We start from the raw sequence: 21,559 nt of genomic DNA, 5'->3' as shown, positions 1-21,559 counted from the left end.
TGACAGGTTAGTGGTATTTAAAAAAAAATATATATATTTTTTTTTACAATAATGGGGTCAATTATCTTGTGTCAAGCCATGGAATGATAAGTATGATGAGTTTGTCTTTCGTGAAGAGAATAAAAACATTCTATTAAGACATGAGCATGCGTGACAAGGACAGCTGGGGCTCATCTGATTGGCAGGGCTAAGCATGAATAGTCATTGAAAAAGATTGTTTTTGAAATCCACTACTACATTTTACCATTAAAGATAATGGTTAATGTGTGAGCCATTTCCCATTTGTCCGATTTTTAATATTGTAATGCAAAATACTGGTTGCCGCATGTGATGTTGACGCATGGTTCGTTTTCATACTTTCAAATGTAACGAGTGTTAAAATAGAAATATGAAAGGTTTAGTGCACTTCCCGCCAGCTGTTAGACAGAACTGGCGTGAAGGGTTTGTTTGGGCGTGGATAAAAGTCATGACGCCGATAGACAAAAGCAAAGAACTAAGGTGGTAAGGGATTTTGTAGAAGCTTTAATCATTTATTTTTGCAGTCACCCAGCAATCACGTACAGTATACACATTTAGTTTAAAAATAGGTTTTCAAAAATAAAATGTTTCATATTTACCTAACCAGTCAAGCCATTTACAGTTAGTACATCAAATTAGTACACAGTTCTTCCTAAACAAGTTTGACAAATTTCTAATTAACCTAGAAAATCCTATTAATAAAAATAGCATTTATAAAGCTTGATTTAATTATCTACACCTACATTCTAATATTGCCATACAAATACAAGTATTACTTTAGTCAAAAAGGAATATGCAGGGTGGACAAAGATAAAATTCCCGGTCAAAACAAGATTAACCACATTGCCCTAGTTTAGCAACTGGCCCTCCTTTGGTCAAGGTCATCCAATGGGGGAAACATGGTCATAGAGCAATTGCATTATTAATTGTAATTTGGGTGATCAGTGGAGCTCCCCAACACCAAGTGGCTGGATAATCGGCTCATTAACATTGAACATCAAATTGAAATAGTGGTTTGAAATTAGCATTCATCTGAAATTAACATTGACTGAAATGGCATGTACTTATTAACCTTTAATGTATACATTGGCCTCAGGAATACTGTATAATAGAGCATGGCAATTGGGACAACACTGAATGGTTATATATGCAGTCCATCACCCATGACACCTACTTGTATAAGGTATAACCAACACCAAAGTTGGTAAATATTGTCTTTGTTAGCAGAGCTCCCTATTGAAGATGAATGAATCAGTCAGTATACACATTCATTGGTTATACAGTATAATGACTGAAGCGCTTCATCCTAATGAAGTGCCAGAAGACATCTGCTCAATTAAGTTGATGAAAAGTTGCCTATTGTATGTGAGCATTCCATTTAATTGAATGTTTTTCGTGGTGTGTAAGTGCAACGGAATGAGGGTCAGGGAAAAGCTAATCTGACTGCATTTCCAAGTGAGCAATAAAACAAATGTAGAGATTTCCATAGGCATCAAGGACAAATCTATTTTTTTGTGGAAATAATTGAAGTTTAGATGGTATGATACACTAAATGTTTCCTCCTTGGCCTAAATTATATAAGATAATGCAGGACTTCTATACATGGACAGATTGCTGCTAATGTTGGCATGTGTGAACCATCAACCTACATGCGTATCAACCTCTGTATATGTATAGGCCAGAGGCCCCCCCCTTACACTAGGACTTTGGTCATGAAGGTGGTGGCGAGGGCCAGGTGCAGGATTCTCATTCGGGGCTGGCCCGGGGCAGCGTTACACAGGTCCGAGCTACAGCAGGTCTTGTTTACGCTGTAGAATGTGGTGTTGGAAATGGAAGGGAACTTGGTTGTAGACACCTTGTTGCAGTCGTTCATTTTCAGGCAGCCTTTTGTCTTGATGTCCAAAACCTTAGCTGTGGATGAAAAGACATAAATAATGTGGTGCCTCTTGACTTATTTACTTGGGCATCGTCATGCCAAGCGACGCATAAACCAACAAACTAGGAATCATAAGTGGTTTTCCATAAGCTTTTTGCCCCAAGGCTGACAAGTGAAACTTTAGCATCTGCAAAGGGATGGTAGCAGGTTGTCTTCCTTCCTTGTTGGCTTCTGAAGAGGACAGAGGCTCTTAAAGGTGCAAAAACAGACAAAATAAAAAATAAACTTACTGTTGTACTGGTCTTTGTAGCAAACTTGCACTTGCCTTTTACCAATTTCGCTGATACTGTAAGCTACTTATTGAGGAAAGCCCTTACTTGCAATGACTGCTATATGGATGTTGAACGCACTAAGTCGCGCTGGATAAGAGCATCTGCTAAATGATTACAACGTAAGACACCAATGACCTGTGTCAGCCAGTCCTTTGGTCCTTACCTGCTTTTCCGACACCGTTGAAACATTGCTCGTCAGCGCCGCAGGTGACTTTGGTCTGGAACAAGTTGAAGATGCAGAGCTCACAGTTGAAGCACTGCAGAGCCTGGCCTGGGATGAGAAAGCAGAAATAAAAACCAAGCAATACATTGCCATGCCATTCTACAAATCATAATGTTCAAGGAAACATTCTTGTAGATAACCTAATGCGTGTTGATGCAATCCTACATCATTGAGACAGTCTGTTAACATGGGCCAAACTGCGGTTTAGTCGTCAACTCTCCCCCGGTTCTGTTCACTTCAGTGGATGAAGGGCCCAACTTGCGTAGGTACCATTATGGTTAATCATAGAAGGGCATGGTTGTTTGAATATTTGTTCACTACTCAAAACAAAGTTCTGTAGCTCTTGATGGGGACAGACAAAATGGCTGCTTCCCAGTAAGCGCCACTCCAAAACAAAGCAAAATCGGGTCAGGGAACTACCCTAATTTTATAAACAAGTAATTTAGTTGTTTTAGGGGGCAGAGGAATGGTCTGCCGGAAACTACAGAATGAACTGAATGACCACAACAACCATAAATTCAAAAAATTAGTTGCAAGTCCCTGAGCAAGTTGACTTATTCAAATAACCCTCCCAGAAACACGCAGTACCTTAGGAGTTCAAAACCTGGCGTGTGACAAAGTAAACAAAACAGTGTACATATATACCAGTGTGTGCACTTCAACCAAAAACATGTATGCCTTTCCATGAAAGCAGGAATACATGGTATGCCTTCAATTATCAATGTCTGGTGGACAAAAATCATTTAAGCAATTTGATTGAACCAAGGAACGTTGGGTTGCTTAGAAAGGTTGTAAAAGCACTATTCAGAAGCCTGCCCCCCCGCCCAAACATTGGTTTCGGTTACACCCCATCGCAGACGAGTTCAGACTCGGGTTACAAAGTGCCACTCCTGATCATAAAAAATCCCCACCAAACTTCCATTGAATGCGAGTGGATCTCCACAATCCAACCAGATGACTCAACTGCTTGGGTGTCATGTTCCACACAATATATACACACACAAAAGTATGTGTACACCCAATTAGTGGAATCGGCCATTTCAGCCACACCCATTGCTGACAGGTGTATAAAAGCGAGCACACTGCCATGCAATCTCCATAGACAAACATTGGCAGTAGAATGGCCTTACTGAAGAGCTCAGTGACTCAATGTAGCACTGTCATAGGATACCACCTTAACAAGTCAGTTCGTCATTTCTGCCCTGTTAGAGCTGCAAGTGCGGTTGTTGTGAAGTGCAAACGTCTAGGGGCAATAACGTCTCAGCCGCGAAGTGGTAGGCCACATAAGCTCATAGACTGGGAACCCCAAGTGCTGAAGCGCGTAAAATAGTCTGTTGCAACACTCACTACCAAGTCCCTACCTCTTTAAGGAATACCTAGGATAGGATAAAGTAATCCTTCTCACCCCCCCCCCTTAAATGATTTAGATGCACTGGATGTCATAAGGTGAATTCACCAATTTGTAAGTCGCTCTGGATATGAGCGTCTGCCAAATGACTTAAATGTAATGTAAATGTTCCAAATTGCCTCGAAGCAACGTCAGCACAAAACGTTCGTCGGGAGCTTCATGAAATTGGTTTGCAAGGCCTAGCAGCCGCACACACCTGAAGATCACCATGCGCAACGCCAAGCGTTAGTTGGTGTGGTGTAAAGCTCGGCACCATTGGACTCGAGTGGAAACGTGATTCATCACTCCAGAGAATGCTCTCCACCATCTGGCAGGCTGATGGACATATCTGGGTTTGGCGGCTGCCAGGAGAACCATCTGCCCCAATGCATAGTGCAAACTGTAAAGTTTGGTGGAAGGCGGAATAATGATCTGGGGAGGCTTTGTTTGAGCTTGGCCCCTTAGTTCCAATGAAAGGAAATCTTAACACTACAGTGTACAATGACATTCTAGATTAGTGTGCTGCCAACTTTGTGGCAACAGTTCAGGGAAGCCCCTTTCCTTTTTCAGCATGACAATGCCCCTGTGCATAAATTGAGGTCCATACACAACTGGTTTGTCGAGATCGGTGTGAAAGAACTTCTGGTCTGCACAGAGCTCTGACCTCAACCCCATTGAACACCTTTGGGATGAATTGGAACGCTGACTGCGAGCCAGGCCTAGTCGCCGAACATCAGTGCCTGACCTCAGTAATGCTCCTGGCTGAATGGAAGCAAGTTCCCACAGCAATGTTCCAACATCTAGTGGAAAGCCTTCTCGAATTATAGCAGCAATGGGGGGGGGGGACCAACTCCATATTTATGCCCATAGTTTTGGAATGACATGTTTGACAAGCAGGTGTCCACGGTCTTTGATGCACTACATGACAAAGTATCATTGTGACCTTGCAGACATTGATTCAGCTTTTATCCAACTTTAAAGCCACTCAGTGTATCAAAATATCTTGTTGCCATTTGAGCTGATCATTCAATCATTGTTTGAATTCCATTCTTTAGGTTCAAATATGAAATAAGGTGTCGTTCCGACAAGACATCCTTGAGGGAATACCCAGAGAAGGCAGACGGGACAGATGGAAGCGCACAAGAAAACTTCCACTTGTCAACCTTCCCACTTAAATGCTTTGACCTAAAAGCAGCCAAATGCTGATATTTTTTCCACTTATTGGTCTTCTGACCAATCAGAGCAGCTCTTTTGACAATAAATTGTTCTAAAGAGCAGAGTTGGACTGCCTGTGTAAACTCAGACTAAGTGACTGTTTCCCCAGACACAAATCAAGCTTAGTCCTGGACTACAAAGCTATTTTGACCATGCTTTTTAGTTCAAGACTAGACTTAAATGTGTCTGGGAAACCGTCCCCATGAGTGAAAACAAATTGTCCTCAATGAGAATGCTAATTCCCCTACCACTACAGTATGTACAACAACCTACAGGCTCAGCTCCTGGAAGCACACCAAACAAGGTCGCCATACTGTGCATAGTAAAGTACGGGCCTACTTAACGTACATGAGTCATGACATGAATGTTTGTCAGTCTTGGGGCCGCACCTTTACATTACCGTTCACAAATCCAGTCAAACCCGTTAGTTACCCAGTCTCTCCCATCGCCCCACCAATCGGTCACCACCTCACAAAAATAGGGGACAGTCAGGTTGCGCAAACACAGCTACCCCTAGGCTTACATTTGACTGCATTCCTGGTACAACAGGTCATTTACCAACGCAATGAGGGGGTTAAGGATGAGCACACAAGCCTTGTTTGGACACGCAAAGAGCATGGGGAGACGCGAGTCATATGGGAACTGACTGAGGCACCATAATGGTCGTCTGATTCTATATTCGTCATCATGGGGAATGTTCACCACACAAGCAACATCTTAATAATTGTCTCCACCATCGTTGCCTTTTAAGAGGACAGTGACCATTGAGTATTAATAAACAGTTGCTCATACAACTCACCCTAAAAAATGCACACAAAAAAAGTGGCCTATGACTGTCAAAAGGTTATACTTTACTTTAAGGCAGACTGGACATACTATATGTTTAGGACGTACATTATTAGAAACAATATGGTTTGTGTTATACCATATAAGGCAAATTATTATTATGTGGACAAAGTGTAAGGCAGACTGATAAATACACAAGATTACCATGTCACAAAATAGTCATGGGGAATTTTATTGGCCTGTAGCAACATTCAAGCATCTTAAATTCCCCCATCCGAAAGAGAACTCTTTGTGGGCCTATACAGTATTGCATGGATTCCATTCAAACTACCAAGCCAACAAAAACAGACCTGATAATCAGTTGTATAGTGCCCTGTACAGTCCTCAGCCCTATTTATGTTTTTGTATATTGTCGGGTGTTTATGTTCTGTAAGGAGTTTTACACAAGCAGCGGTGTAAAGTACTAAGTTGTATTTTTGGGGTATCTGTACTTCATTTATATTTGAAAACTTACTTTACTACAATCCTAAAGAAAATGTACTTTTTATTCCATACATGATCCCTGACACCCAAAAGTATGTTACATATTGAATGCTTAGCAGGACAGAAATGGTCCATTCACGCACTTAAAGGGGACATTCCTGGTCATCCCTTACTGCCTCTGATATGGCGGACTCACTAAAGACACATTCTTAATTTGTAAATTACATCTGTGTTGGTGTGCCCCTTGCTGTCTTGTTTTCTTAATATAAAAAAGGAACTTGAAATGATTTATACTTTAACAGTAACATTTACTTTTGATACTTACATAGAGTTAAAATCAAACACTTTTACTCAAGTAGTATTTTACTGGGTGACTGTCACGAGTCATTTTCAATTACTTGAGTAAAATTACAGTATGACAACTGGGTACTTTTTCCACCACTGGATGCAAGGCAACATTCTGTGAAAACAGACAATGCCATCTTAACAAAGATGCCTAAAGTAAACTGGTAGCATAAGGAAACATTCTCCCTGTGTTACTGTTGGACATACGCTTATTACGTCATTGTACAAAAACACTACATTTGCAGATCCTCATCTCATCAGGCTTATAAATGAGCAAAACAGACTTGATAGATTTCTAACATGAGTACCAAGGTTGTCCACCTGATGACAATGTTGCCTGATGAGACTCCCATGGTGTGTCGTAATCTAGAGCCTTGACCAGGCAGATCAAGGCTTTCAACAAACATTGTGTATTGAATTATAGTGAACGAAAAGGTAGATCAGGATTCCGTAAAATAACCGATCAGGTTATTCAGGACAATTGGTTACGCATCTCCCAGTTCTAAGGCCCACCATGACGTACAGTGCAACAAAACAATTGAGAAGGGGAGGACAGTGGCTTTATGGATGTGATGTTTCTTATTTTAATTGGTCTAATGTTGTCTCAACTGAGCAAGTCTCATCTTATTTAAATAATCTGGACATATAGTACACAAAACATTTGCTAAAGTCTGGAACTACTCCGATGTTCATTCCAACCTGTGTTCAGTAAAGCCGAGCAAAAGCCAAAGTATTTAGTGTTTTGCCTTTCCCAATTTCTGTTTCCCCTAAATGTTTTCTAAAAAAAGGTTACACTACATTAGCAAAAGTAATTAAATACCCAATAAATTACTGGGAGTTTATATATGGAGTGTGCGACTCTTTATTTTTATAGTTGACACCTGCTCATCAAACACACAATTCCAAAATAAGGGGCATTAATATGGAGTTGGTCAACCGTTGCTGCTACAACAGCCTCTACTCTTCTGGAAAGGCTTTCCACTAGAATTTGGAATATTGCTGCGGGGACTTGCTTCCATTCAGCCACAAGAGCATTAGTGAGGTCGAGCACGGATGTTGGGTGATTAGGCCTGCTTACAGTTGGCGTTCAAATTCATCCCAAGGGTGTTCGATGGGGTTGGGGTCAGGGCTCTGCAGGCCATTCAAGTTTTTCCACACCGATCGACAGTTCTGTATGGCCCTCGCTTTGTGCACGGGGGAATTGTCATGCTGAAACAGGAAAGGGCCTTCCCCGAACTATTGCCAAAGTTAGAAGCACAGAATCGTCAAGAATGTCATTGTATGCTGTAACATTAGACTTCCCTTCACTGGAACTAAGGGGCCCGAACCATGAAAAACAGCCCCAGACCATTATTCCTCCGCCACCAAACTTTACCGTTTAAGATGGCATCCTATGACGGTGCCACGTTGAAAGTCACTGAGCTCTTCGGTAAAGCCATTCAACTGCCAATGTTTGTCTATGGAGATTGTGTGGCTGTGTGATTGATTTTATACACCTGTCTGCAATGGTGTGGCTAAAATAGCCAAATCCACTAATTTCAAAGGGTATCCACATACTTGTGTTCACAGTGTACCATAATTCCCGTGACAATGTAGTCGTCAAGTAAAATGTTTTACCTTGAGGGTGTCAGCACACTAGTTCTACACCATGTCCCTGAAAGGTTAACTTTTACTCTGACCCCATCTGGTGGCATTTTCTAAACTATACATATTGTATACTGCCCTCAAAGTACATTTAAGTTTTTACAAAAGTCCAACAAACACATCCTTAGTACTGTTAGAAAGGTAAGAACTGTGGGATTCAGATAAAGGCATCAACATTTGCAAAACAAGTTTCTATTGCACAAATTCAGGTAGGCCCCTCCCATTTGTTTTCTAGTGAATACACCCCAGAGTATTACACTGAACAACACTGAGCCAAAAGAGTAAGCCAGCAACGTTATTCTCATACGGTCTTAGTTTCACCAACAAAAAAACTTCAGGGGAACCTATGCAAATGTATGAAATCATGTTCTGAAAATATTTGGTAAAAATCATGAGGAATGAGGCCAGAAATGGTGTCATTTTGATTCTTACATAGTCACAATTCAGGGAGAACTCAGTCACGGTAGATGATTGCAGAAGATCCTATAGTAAGGGTGTGGTTTGAAACCTGAGCTGGGACAAAGGCATGCTTCGCGGAACTAAGGTATTTAAAACTATGGGTCACACATAAAAACGGCAAGCCTTTAAAAATCAGATGCATAATGTGGACAGGTTCTGACACGTAATCTAGGCGAGTCTAGTATGCCTGGATCTGTGCCTAAGGGTTTGACAAACCACACATACCAACCCTAAACATCAAATAGGGTGGAATGAATTCACCGAAAATAAAATAGTACAAGAGCCACCAAGTTAGGAATAGAGTTTCATGGCAAATTAAAGGTATAGTTCACCCAAATTATGAAGTTTCCTTAGCCTGTTAGTAATACATGTTATTCTTTACCGGAGGGATTTTTAAAATGCATTTTATTTCACCTTTATTTAACCAGGTAGGCCAGTTGAAAACAAGTTCTCATTTACAACTGACCTGGCCAAGATAAAGCAAAGCGACAAAAACAGTTCCACATGGGGTAAACAAACGTATAGTCAATGACACAATATAAAACCTATGTACAGTGTGTGTAAATCTAGTAAGATTAGGATATACTACAAGCCACCAGGGTCTGAACTTGAATGGAGAATTACTGAGGATAATAGCGGACGATATTGCCACTCCTAGTTGCCATATCCTCAATCTAAGCCTACAAGAAAGTGTGCTCCTTCAGGCCTGGAGAGAAGTTAAAGAATTTCCGCTACCCAAGAAAAGTAAAGCCCCCTTTAATGGCTCAAATAGCTGACCAATCAGCCCGTTATCAACCCTTAGAAAACTTCCACTTATAGGGAAGGACATTCAACAAGCATAGAACTTACACAAATGACTGATTGGCTGAGAGAAAATTATAAAACGATTGTCGGGGCTGTTGTGTGGCTTTTGCTATTATCGATCATAGTCTGCTGCCTGAAAATCCTTTTATAGTGTTACACCCCCTGCTATATTGTGGAAAGATTTACCTGTAACAGAACACAGATGGTGTTCTTTAATGGAAGCCTCTCCAACATACTCCAGGTAGAATCAGGAATTCCCCAGAGCAGCTGTTAAGGCCCCTTACTTTTCAGATGACTCAACCTTCTTGCCCTTTGTGCTGTTGTCTGTGCCCAATGTTTGTACCATGTTTTGTGCTGCTACCATGTGTTGCTCCCTTGCTATGTTGTCTTATGTCTCTTTATGTAGTGTTGTGCCTTGTGGTGCGTTTTGTGCTATACACAAAAGTTTGGGGTCACTTACAAATGTACTTGTTTGAAAAAAATAGCTTTTTTGTCCATTTAAATAACATCTATTGATCAGAAATACAGTGTAGACATTTTTAATGTTGTAAATGACTGTTGTAGCTGGAGTTTCAGAAGAAAGTTGTTTCTGGACATTGAGCCTGTAATCAAATCCACAAATGCTGATGTTCCAGATACTCAACTAATATAAACAATGTTCAATAAAAATAAAAACACTGTATATGTCAGCTACTACAGTGACTGCAACATTTAATTTTAGAGTGGGTGGCAAGGAATATATTAGTCCGAAATATTAATAAACTTACAGCATTGTATTTAGGACATTCACTAAACCTCAACTAAATAGTGTAAATCAAATCAAATTTTATTTGTCACATACACATGGTTAGCAGATGTTAATGCGAGTGTAGCGAAATGCTTGTGCTTCTAGTTCCGACAATGCAGTAATAACCAACAAGTAATCTAACTAACAATTCCAAAACTACTGTCTTATACACACAAGTGTAGGGGGATAAAGAATATGTACATAAAGATATATGAATGAGTGATGGTACAGAGCGGCATAGGCAAGATACAGTAGATGTATCGAGTACAGTATATACATATGAGATGAGTATGTAAACAAAGTGGCATGGTTAAAGTGGCTAGTGATACATGTATTACATAAAGATGCAGTAGATGATAGAGTACAGTATATACGTATACATATGAGATGAATAATGTAGGGTATGTAAACATATTTAGGTAGCATTGTTTAAAGTGGCTAGTGATATATTTTACATCATTTCCCATCAATTCCCATTATTAAAGTGGCTGGAGTTGAGTCAGTGTGTTGGCAGCAGCCACTCAATGTTAGTGGTGGCTGTTTAACAGTCTGATGGCCTTGAGATAGAAGCTGTTTTTCAGTCTCTCGGTCCCAGCTTTGATGCACCTGTACTGACCTCGCCTTTTGGATGATAGTGGGGTGAACAGGCAGTGGCTCGGGTGGTTGTTGTCCTTGATGATCTTTATGGCCTTCCTGTAACATCGGGTGGTGTAGGTGTCCTGGAGGGCAGGAAGTTTGCCCCTGGTGATGCATTGTGCAGACCTCACTACCCTCTGGAGAGCCTTACGGTTGTGTGCGGAGCAGTTGCCGTACCAGGCGGTGATACAGCCCGCCAGGATGCTCTCGATTGTGCATCTGTAGAAGTTTGTGTGCTTTTGGTGACAAGCCGAATTTCTTCAGCCTCCGAGGTTGAAGAGGCGCTGCTGCGCCTTCTTCACGATGCTGTCTGTGTGGGTGGACCAATTCAGTTTGTCTGTGATGTGTATGCTGAGGAACTTAAAACTTACTACCCTCTCCACTACTGTTCCATCGATGTGGATAGGGGGTGTTCCCTCTGCTGTTTCCTGAAGTCCACAATCTCCTTAGTTTTGTTGACGTTGAGTGTGAGGTTATTTTCCTGACACCACACTCCGAGGGCCCTCACCACCTCCCTGTAGGCAGTCTCGTCGTTGTTGGTAATCAAGCCTACCACTTTTGTGTCGTCCGCAAACTTGATGATTGAGTTGGAGGCGAGCATGGCCACACAGTCGTGGGTGAACAGGGAGTACAGGAGAGGGCTCAGAACGCACCCTTGTGGGGCCCCAGTATTGAGGATCAGCGGGGTGGAGATGTTGTTGCCTACCCTCACCACCTGGGGGCGGCCCGTCAGGAAGTCCAGTACCCAGTTGCACAGGGCGGGGTCGAGACCCAGGGTCTCGAGCTTGATGACGAGCTTGGAGGGTACTATGGTGTTAAATGCCGAGCTGTAGTCGATGAACAGCATTCTTACATAGGTATTCCTCTTGTCCAGATGGGTTAGGGCAGTGTGCAGTGTGGTTGAGATTGCATCGTCTGTGGACCTATTTGGGCGGTAAGCAAATTGAAGTGGGTCTAGGGTGTCAGGTAGGGTGGCGATGATATGGTCCTTGACTAGTCTCTCAAAGCACTTCATGATGACGGAAGTGAGTGCTACGGGGCGGTAGTCGTTTAGCTCAGTTACCGTAGCTTTCTTGGGAACAGGAACAATAGTGGCCCTCTTGAAGCATGTGGGAACAGCAGACTGGGATAGGGATTGATTGAATATGTCCGTAAACACACCAGCCAGCTGGTCTGTGCATGCGCTGAGGGCGCAGCTGGGGATGCCGTCTGGGCCTGCAGCCTTGCGAGGGTTAACATGTTTAAATGTTTTACTCACCTCGGCTGCAGTGAAGGAGAGTCCGCATGTTTTGGTTGCAGGCCGTGTCAGTGGCACTATATTGTCCTCAAAGCGGGCAAAAAAGTTAGTCAATCTGCCTGGGAGCAAGACATCCTGGTCCGTGACGGCGCTGGTTTGCTTTTTGTAATCCGTGATTGACTGTAGACCCTGCCACATACCTCTTGTGTCTGAGCCATTGAATTGAGATTCTACTTTGTCGCTATACTGACGCTTAGCTTGTTTGATTGCCTTGGAGAGAATAGCTACACTTTGTATTCGGTCATGTTTCCGGTCACCTTGCCCTGATTAAAAGCAGTGGTTCGTGCTTTCAGTTTCATGCGAATGCTGCCATCAATCCACGGTTTCTGGTTTGGGAATGTTTTAATCGTTGCTATGGGAACGACATCTTCAACGCACGTTCTAATGAACTCACACACCGAATCAGCGTATTCGTCAATGTTGATGTCTGACGTAATACGAAACATATCCCAGTCCACGTGATGGAAGCAGTCTTGGAGTGTGGAATCAGATTGGTCGGACCAGCGTGGGAACCTCTTGTTTTAGTTTCTGTCTGTAGGCAGGGATCAACAAAATGGAGTCGTGGTCAGCTTTTCTGAAAGGAGGGCGCGGCAGGGCCTTATATGCGTCGCGGAAGTAAGAATAGCAATGATCCAAGGTTTTGCCAGCCCTGGTTGCGCAATCGATATGCTGATACAATTTAGGGAGTCTTGTTTTCAGATTAGCCTTGTTAAAATCCCCAGCTACAATGAATGCAGCCTCAGGATGTATGGATTCCAGTTTGCAAAGAGTCAAATAAAGTTCGTTCAGAGCCATGGATTTGTCTGTTTGGGGGGGAATATATACGGCTGTGATTATAATCAAAGAGAATTCCCTTGGTAGAAAATGCGGTCAACATTTGATTGTGAGGAATTCTAAATCAGGTGAACAGAAGGACTTGAGTTCCTGTATGTTTTTTGTGACCACACCATGTCTCATTAGCCATAAGGCATACGCCCCTGCCCCTCTTCTTACCAGAAAGGTGTTTGTTTCTGTCTGCGCGATGTGTGGAGAAACCAGCTGGCTGCACCGACTCCGATAGAGTCTCTCCAGTGAGCCATGTTTCCGTGAAGCAAAGAACGTTAGTCTCTGATGTCCCTCTGGAATGCTACCCTTAATCGGATTTCATCAACCTTGTTGTCAAGAGACTGGACATTGGCGAGAAGTATATTAGGGAGTGGTGCACGATGTGCCCGTCTCCGGAGTCTGACCAGAAGACCGCGTCGTTTCCTTCTTTTACGAAGTTGTTTTTTTGGGCCGCCGGCTGTGATCCATTCCGTTGTCCTGGGTGAAAGGCAGAACACAGGATCCGCTTTGCGAAAGTCATATTCTTGGTCGTACTGATGGTGAGTTGACGCTGCTCTTGTATTCAGTAGTTCTTCTCGACTGTATGTAAGATGACCTGGGGTACTAATGTAAGAAATAACACGTAAAAAAACAAAAAACTGCATAGTTTCCTTGGAATGCGAAGCGAGGCGGCCATCTCTGTCAGCGCTGGAAGGGTAATTCATAATGTGGCAATTGAGCAAATTGAGATTAAACTGCTTGGGGTAATCCTGGATTGTAAACTATCATGGTCAAAACATGATACAACAGTAGCTAAATGTATAGCTTTCGTCCCTCTCCTCGCCCCTACCTGGGCTCGAACCAGGGACCCTCTGCACACAACAACTGACACCCACGAAGCATCGTTACCCATCGCGCCACAAAAGCTGCAGGGGAACAACTACTTCAATGTCTCAGAGCGAGTGACGTCACCGATTGAAACGCTATTAGCGCGCTCCACCGCTAACTAGCTAGCCATTTCACATTGGTTACACTAAGATGGGGAGGAGGCTGTCCATAAAGCGCTACTCTGCCTTAACACAGTCAAAAAGGCAGGTCCTACAAGCCCTAGTTTGGTCACATCTGGACTACTGTCGTGTGGTCAGGTGCCACAAAGAGGGACTGGTTCAGAACAGGGCAGTGCGGCTGGCCATTAAATGTACATGGAGAGCTAGCATTAATGACATGCATGTCAAGTTCATGGCTCAAAGTGGAGGAGAGATTGACTTCATCACGGCTTGTTTTTGTTCGAGGTGTTGACAAGCTGAATGTACCGAGCTGTCTGTTTAAACTACAAGCACACAGCTCGGACACACATGCATACCTAACAAGACATGCCAGAGGTCTCTTCACAATCCACAAGTCCAGAACAGACTATGGGAGGCGCACAGTACTACATAGAGCCATCACTACATGGAACTCTATTCCACATCAGGTAACTGATTCAAACAGTAGAAGCAGATTATTATATATTTTTTCTCCACACTTTATGAAAAAGTGGGGACTGAAGAGACACACGCATACGGGCAATAGCACACGTTCACTAATATTGTTGTGTAGTGGTATCATACCTTGTGTTGTGGATGTGGTGGTGTGACAGTTTATGTACTGTTTTATCCTTTGTTGTGTGTAATAAGTGTCTTAATGTGTTTGGATCCCAGGAAGAGTAGCTGCTGCCTTGGGAGCAGCTAATCGGGATCCCTAATAAAATACCAATTACTACATAGCAGGATCAATGAGTAAGCCAGCTTACTTTTTTCCAAGACAGGCTTGAAATTGGAATGGTCTAATTGACTTTAAATATCTCAGCTTTCTTCATTAAAATCAGAAAATAAAAGTTGTTTATCAAGTTTAGCTGACTAACTCACTCATCGATCCTGCTTTGTAGTATAGGCCTACCGATCTGGCCACTGTCTCAAACTTTTTAGCACAAATCCAATGCAAGTCAGTGGTACCGCTATTAGCGTTTCCACTTCATATCCAAATCTATAAGTAGCCTAGCTTCATTGAGGTGCACAGATACTTTAGGGTGTTTTGGAAATGTAATTGAAAAAAAAATGGAAAAAAGTTAGCATTTGAAAGTGGCCAGGTCAAGAAAACCAAAGCCTGGATCGCTGTCATACCTTGTCCATAGACTGCTTACAGGGTAAGGAAACCAATTTTATTCTGTAATTTGGGTTAACTATCCATTTAACCATAAATAAATAATTGATGACATTCCTTGATAAAGCATTGTTATCTGCTGACCATATGGTCCTATATAGTCAATAAGGTTCAAGTCATCCCAGGTTTACAAAATGGGTTACATTAGCCCAAGATGTACTCTTACGGAGCCTGATGGTACCGTTACTCCTGAAGGTCCTGTAACTCCTTAAAATCCAAGGGCCTCATGTTATTTTCAGAGGTAGACTGGCTCTGGCAGCCAAAAACTCAATTTAAACCGAATCCATTCTCAATTGTAATAAGGTTCGAGAAACAAAGCCCTTCAGTTTCATATCACCTCCAAATAATTTCACAAATGCAGAATACACTTACTGTACATAATTTTAACCGGTTCTAACAGTAGCAGCCAAAAGTATTTTTCAGTTACATTTTTCTGGCAGCCTTCATCCTTTACACACAGGTATTCAGGAACATGCTAGATAGCTTATTAGTACAGGTGGTCCCTCAGTCTTCTGTAAACACACACTAACATGGAGCTATGACAGTGTAGGAACACTAACCCTATACAAAAGGTGCGAATCAATTTAACGTTTTGTTTTTGAAAATGATTGCTAATTCAAATGGTCCTTATGCTTCCAAAATCAAATCACAAGTGATGCGTATTAATGTTCAGACCAAGCTTTGGGGCTCTTAAGAGCCACTGAACAGGCTGATTGGCACATGGGTTCTGTTGCTCATTAGAAAAAGAAAAAAATGGATTTCAGTCTTCCTGAACAATATCTTGTTTGGTTATTGATGTTTGCCCCCTTGTAGGCACTGTAGGATAGCTATTTAACATCCTCAAAATCCCAATAATTAATTTAAGATCAATCTAATTGTAGTTTTGACCAAGGATGTTTAGTGGCGCAATTCCACATCTAACTAAGGTGTTCGGTGCAGTATTTCTCAAGTTAAAAAAAAAATGTGTGAAGTGTGGTCTTATGTAAACAGAGCTGCTAGGCAAGTCTGTCACACTATGTTATTGGATGAAGTGCAAATCACCGTACCCACGTTAGTGGGCGAATGGACATAATCAAATCCAAACTAAACCTTCATTTACCCAGTGTGATGTTCCAAACTGTTTGAGACAAGATTGGTCATCGTCAAAGTTATTACATTTACACAAGTCAATTTTGACACTAACATAATTGACTCATATGCCACAGGCTGTTTTCAAAGGGATTCATTGTTTATTAAAGGCAAATAATTGATTAAAACATGACTTTTTCAAGGTCAGTCTTGCAAAAAGATGCATTCTTGTGTTCTAACTACCCGCTCTTCAAAGCGTTCTGAACAAATTAAGGGAATCGTTCACAACCATTGGCACATTCTAAAATCCGATGATGTCTCGGTAATGTGTTTTTGGACCTTCCCTTGGTCGTATTCTCACGGGGCAGAAATCTCAGACCAATTGGTAAACTCTGATTTACCACCAAGATATTCCTGAACAACATCTTTGCGCCCCTACTGGATGGAAATTACAAGTGTAATGGCTGTGCTCAATGCAATGGCACTTATGAATGTAGATCCTTCAAACACCCACAAACTGGGAAATCGATCTCAATCAAAGGTGTTATTACGTGCTCCACTAAGGAAGTTATTTATCTTGTTACTTGTCCTTATGGTAAGAATGATGTGGGTAAAACAAAGCGCAAATTAAAAGTACGCATCCCAGAGCATCGTAGCACCATTAGGTGCAAAAACTTGACTTACCCAGTTGCGGCCCACTTTTTGGAGGCAGGCCACTCGATTTCGTCTCTGTGTTATATTGGCATCGAACATGTCACCCTCCCTTGGAGAGGGGGTGACCTTGATAATTTATTGTTAAAACGAGAGGCTGCCTGGATCTTTAACTTAAAGACCCTTGCTCCCTTCAGTCTCAATGTAGACTGATCTGAAGCCATTCTTGTGATTATTGTTACTTTGCCATTGTAATTGTTTGTAAGCTTGTGTAGTCTAAAATGAATCTATGATCGTATGCTATCCATTTGTTGTTTGTTTGCTGTTCTTTGTATGGCATTTTAATATCTAAGAATAAACCAATGATATTAGGCCACTCATGGCCATGATTACAGACACCGGTGTCTTCTGACACTATATAAACGAGTCATTTCGTGGGTTTGTGATTATACCCTGATGAAGACAGCTTGGCTGTCGAAACGTTGGTAATGACATTTTTGCATCTGAGCTCAGAGTGTGCGGCTCTATTTTGAAGTTTTCTACTCCGCTAGCCAGCACCTCGCCTAAATAGGTGTGCGTTTCTTTTTCTTCTAGGTTGTAAGTAACAAGAACATTTCCCAGACATCTGGTATGGGCAAAGCTTAAAATCTTAAAATAACTGCACTGTCCAATTTACAGTAGCTAATACAGTGAAAGAATACCATGCTATTGTTTGAGTGCGCACAGTTATGAAATTGAAAATGCATCAATTAGGCACGTTTGGGCAGACTTGATACAACATTGAACAGAAGTGCAATGGTTCACTCTAAAACTTTGCACACACTGCTGCCATCTAGTGGCAAATATTAAAATGGCACCTAACCTGGAATAATACATTGACCTTTCGCTTGCATTTCTAAGATAAAACACGTACATTTTTCCTGTTTATTGTCTTTTACCAGATCCTAATGTATTCTCCAACATTCATTTCACATTTACACTAACTTCAACGTGTTTCCTTTCAAATGGTATCAAGAATGTGCATATTCTTGCTTCAGGTCCTGAGCAGTTAGATTTGGGTATGTCATTTGCTAACTGACTACAAAGCAACATTACTGCATGATTGTAATGGGTTTACTAATGTATTAGTTCTATTAGCCATGTTAACTAGGACATTACTTTAGCTAATAAGGGGACAACGATGTAGGCTGTGTGTTGCAGTTATGACATGGTTTGGCGTGGAAAAGTTTTTTGCTAGGTCACATACAGCTGATGTGTTCATTGAAGTCCACAAACGAAGGGGAAAGGTGAGTAGAGACTACAATGGATACGTGGCTACAATTAAAGTGAACTGTGTTTATGCGTGATTAGGGGTGTATTAATTTGGCCGATTCTGTTAATGTTTCTTCAACGGAAACAAACGAAGAGGTGTTAAACGGAATTTGTCCAATCGATACTCTCGTTTTCAACTGTTGGAATAAGGATTACAGGCATGAGTCACTGTCTGTCCAAGAATTTCTCTCACCTGTGTGCTCCTACGTTGTAAACTTTTCATAGGCTAGGTTGTAGCAACCTCATGATAGGTTTAGGGAAAATGTAGTAGCCTAGACCTTTCGACGTTAAATACAACTGGGTGAAAGGAATATGAATGACAGTCATCCAACATGCTGTAATAGAAATAAGGTCATGCTCGTGAAAAATAAATCATCCTCCATCATAAACGGCACTGACTGCCACAGACTCCTTACTCCAATGACTTACGTGTAATGGAACTGAGTAATGAACAAGGGCTTGGGCTACGGTAGCTACAATGTTACCATTCCTAGAAGCGCATCGTGCCAACAATCACTACTTAGCGAAGACAAATATGATTGATTAAATCAGTTTCAGATATTAATCTCAAATGTTTCGTTGATGGCAATTGAAGACTCAAATAAAGGCCATTTCATTACCATCACGTCAATGAAGTAGGATGAGTAAAACTGTTCAAAAAGCTGTTGATTATTTTATTGTAACCAGTTTATGGAAGAATCCGAGCTCTTATTATACACTATTTTTCCATACAAAGACTGAAAAAATACACACATCAGCATATTCAGTTAGCATTATAACATGGACAAATAGCAGCAGATAATTTCATAATACTAATATATTGAACTTTTCAGATAAATTAATTCTTTGCCCCTTTCCCGCTCTTTCTATGATACGAGGATCCGAACTTTCAAATGCAAACAATTAAGCTGATTTTCAGATCTTTTTCACTAGTAGTTGGTCTTTTGACCAATCAGACCAGTTATTTTGCCAATAAATTGGGCAAAAGATCAGAATTTGGCTTCTTACGACATCCACGTTTTCTAATTGGCTGTGAAGTTAACCTATTGATATGATAAAGTATCATGTATCTTATTACAAGAAAATACAGGTTAGCTTCGAATGATGAAGAGGATTGTCGAATATCGTTTAGTCTAAACAATTCATTACACACATATCGAAGATTGTTTTAGGTATCAAATTGATACCTAAATGAGACAAGCAATTGTTTCTTACCAACTGAAAAACACAGGCCAACTGCGAAAATGCTGAGAATAATTCTGTTCATCGTTGAGGAAAAAAAAGAAGTTTCGCAGGTGTTTCTATCCTTGCCTCTATGGACCGTTAGCTATGTGCTCAAACAAGAAAGCTTTTCACCAACTCGCTATTTATAACCTCCCTTCCATCACCACAGACGCGTCGCCGTTATACAAGGTAGAGGTATCTTGGCCACGTTCGGTTGCAAAACGTCCTGAACGTTGCAGATAGAAATTCCACGAATAGAGCCGACGTGATTCCTTATTCTACATGTCGGAGCAGGGCGTTGGACATACCTTTGAGGGAAGCATGTGCTCAAAATGAACCCACTCCCATCCCCCTTTAAAAAAAAAACGTTTATAATTCACAGCATCACAGAAATTCACAGCATACCAAATGCCACCATAGGCAATTATTAAAAATGTTACATTTGTTAATTATAGGCATATTTATTTCTGCAACAACACTTATCATCACAAATTGTAAGTAAGCTATTTTCAGTGCCTCCTAAACACATGATTGACATTGGGAAAATAACTGATCCTTGATGATGACTTGCGGGCACTTTGGAGATTGGAAGGGCTGTGTTGGAGAGGCATGTTTGTTCTACATAGCATATTTCTTTCTGAATGTTCCAACACGTTGCTTCCTGCTGAACACGCCCCAGCTCTCACCACACCCTAATTTGCCCTCCCACCTGTGCACAGGTGATGGTGGTGTTCAAGAGACAATAAGCAATGTTCTTTAGTTAGGGGGTGTCAAACTCATTCCATAGAGGGTCCAGTGTCTGATGTTTTTCGTTATTTCATTTAAATTCAATGTGTCCAATGAAGACAAACAACCAGGTGAAGGGAGTTCCTAACTAATTAGTTACTTTAATTGATCAGGGGAGGAATTAAAACCTGCAGACACTCGGCCCACAGTGGAATGAGTTTGACACCAGTACCTTAGGTCATAGGTATGTCAAAAACAATTGTGTTGGCATTTTTGTGCCAATTTGAAAGTTCTGTATCATATTTTCCAAGACTAGCCTACATTCAATACACATGTAGGTTATGTCAATCGGTGGAGGCCGCTGAGGAGAGGAAGGCTTGTAATGGCTGGAATGGAGTCAATGGAATGGTATCAAACACTGGTTTCCATGTGGTTGATTCCGTTGATGCCATTGTTATGAGCCTTCCTCCCCTCAAGCAGCCTCCACTGATGTCAATATCCTCCAAAAAACAATTAATCCGTTCGTAAAGACTACGAACTCCCCTGTACTTTGTCAGAGTAACTAGAAGGGCACACTAGTGGTATACCTGGCTTTCTCTTGCGACACAACTCTCATCTCCCCATCATTTTACTGATGTTATTATGCCCAACAGAGCTTAATGCCAACCTAGTAGGCGACAGGTCATTATATAGGCATGAGGAATCAGACAAAATAAGACTACGTTATGTTAACAGTATTTCTATTTTTGGTTCCAATTAGTCTGCTGAAAGGAGAGGTAATCTAAATGTTGGGGAAGTGCATAACCTATGGAAAACAACACAAGTGAGCAAACAGGCCCAAATAGACCGTTTCAAATACACAAAAATGAATATATTTCAATTGAAAGACATTGGTTGTGTTAAAATGAATATCTTGCAACTGAAAGACATTGCTTGTGTTATTTTCTGTGTCATAGTGTTTTCACCCCAGTATCTTTCCCGATATCTCAGGCTGCCTATCCTGTGTGAAATGTGTCTATGTTGTTCTGTGAAAGAGCAGGGCCTGAGTTTCTTACTGTGCATGTAACCATTGACCGTTTGTATATTTTTGACATTCTTAAACGGATTACATTTGAAGGTTAGCTCTATTGGAATATCAAATCAAATCAAATTTTATATGTCACATACACATGGTTAGCAGATGTTAATGCGAGTGTAGCGAAATGCTTGTGCTTCTAGTTCCGACAATGCAGTAATAACCAACAAGTAATCTAACTAACAATTCCAAAACTACTGTCTTAT

General features: G+C 41.3%; 1 protein-coding gene across 1 annotated transcript; it reads right to left on the bottom strand.

Moving 5' to 3' along the window:
- Window positions 1-502: 502 nt before the first annotated feature.
- On the bottom strand, window positions 503-19,809 carry LOC135552381 (sperm acrosome membrane-associated protein 4-like). The gene is made up of 3 exons (XM_064983957.1): window positions 19,544-19,809; window positions 2,390-2,497; window positions 503-1,929 (listed from the first exon to the last, which is right to left on the bottom strand). Exons 1-3 carry the CDS (start codon window positions 19,593-19,595, stop codon window positions 1,712-1,714), a joined length of 378 nt encoding a protein of 125 aa, XP_064840029.1. The 5' UTR covers window positions 19,596-19,809; the 3' UTR covers window positions 503-1,711.
- Between the last annotated feature and the right edge of the window lie 1,750 nt (window positions 19,810-21,559).

The sequence above is a fragment of the Oncorhynchus masou genome, chromosome 13, assembly GCF_036934945.1.
Source record: "Oncorhynchus masou masou isolate Uvic2021 chromosome 13, UVic_Omas_1.1, whole genome shotgun sequence".
Classification (NCBI taxonomy): Eukaryota; Metazoa; Chordata; class Actinopteri; order Salmoniformes; family Salmonidae; genus Oncorhynchus; species Oncorhynchus masou.
Note: the sequence above shows the minus strand (reverse complement) of the source record. Positions and strands in the feature narration are given on the sequence as shown.

Bases quoted from the DNA above. Each gene is read 5' to 3' on its own strand.
- LOC135552381 (XM_064983957.1), bottom strand. From the start codon at position 19,595: ATGAACAGAATTATTCTCAGCATTTTCGCAGTTGGCCTGTGTTTTTCA. The intron at 2,498-19,543 runs GTAAGAAACAAT...TTCTCATCCCAG, and splicing joins TGGCCTGTGTTTTTCAGTTG to GCCAGGCTCTGCAGTGCTTC. The intron at 1,930-2,389 runs GTAAGGACCAAA...TTTCATCCACAG, and splicing joins CAACGGTGTCGGAAAAGCAG to CTAAGGTTTTGGACATCAAG.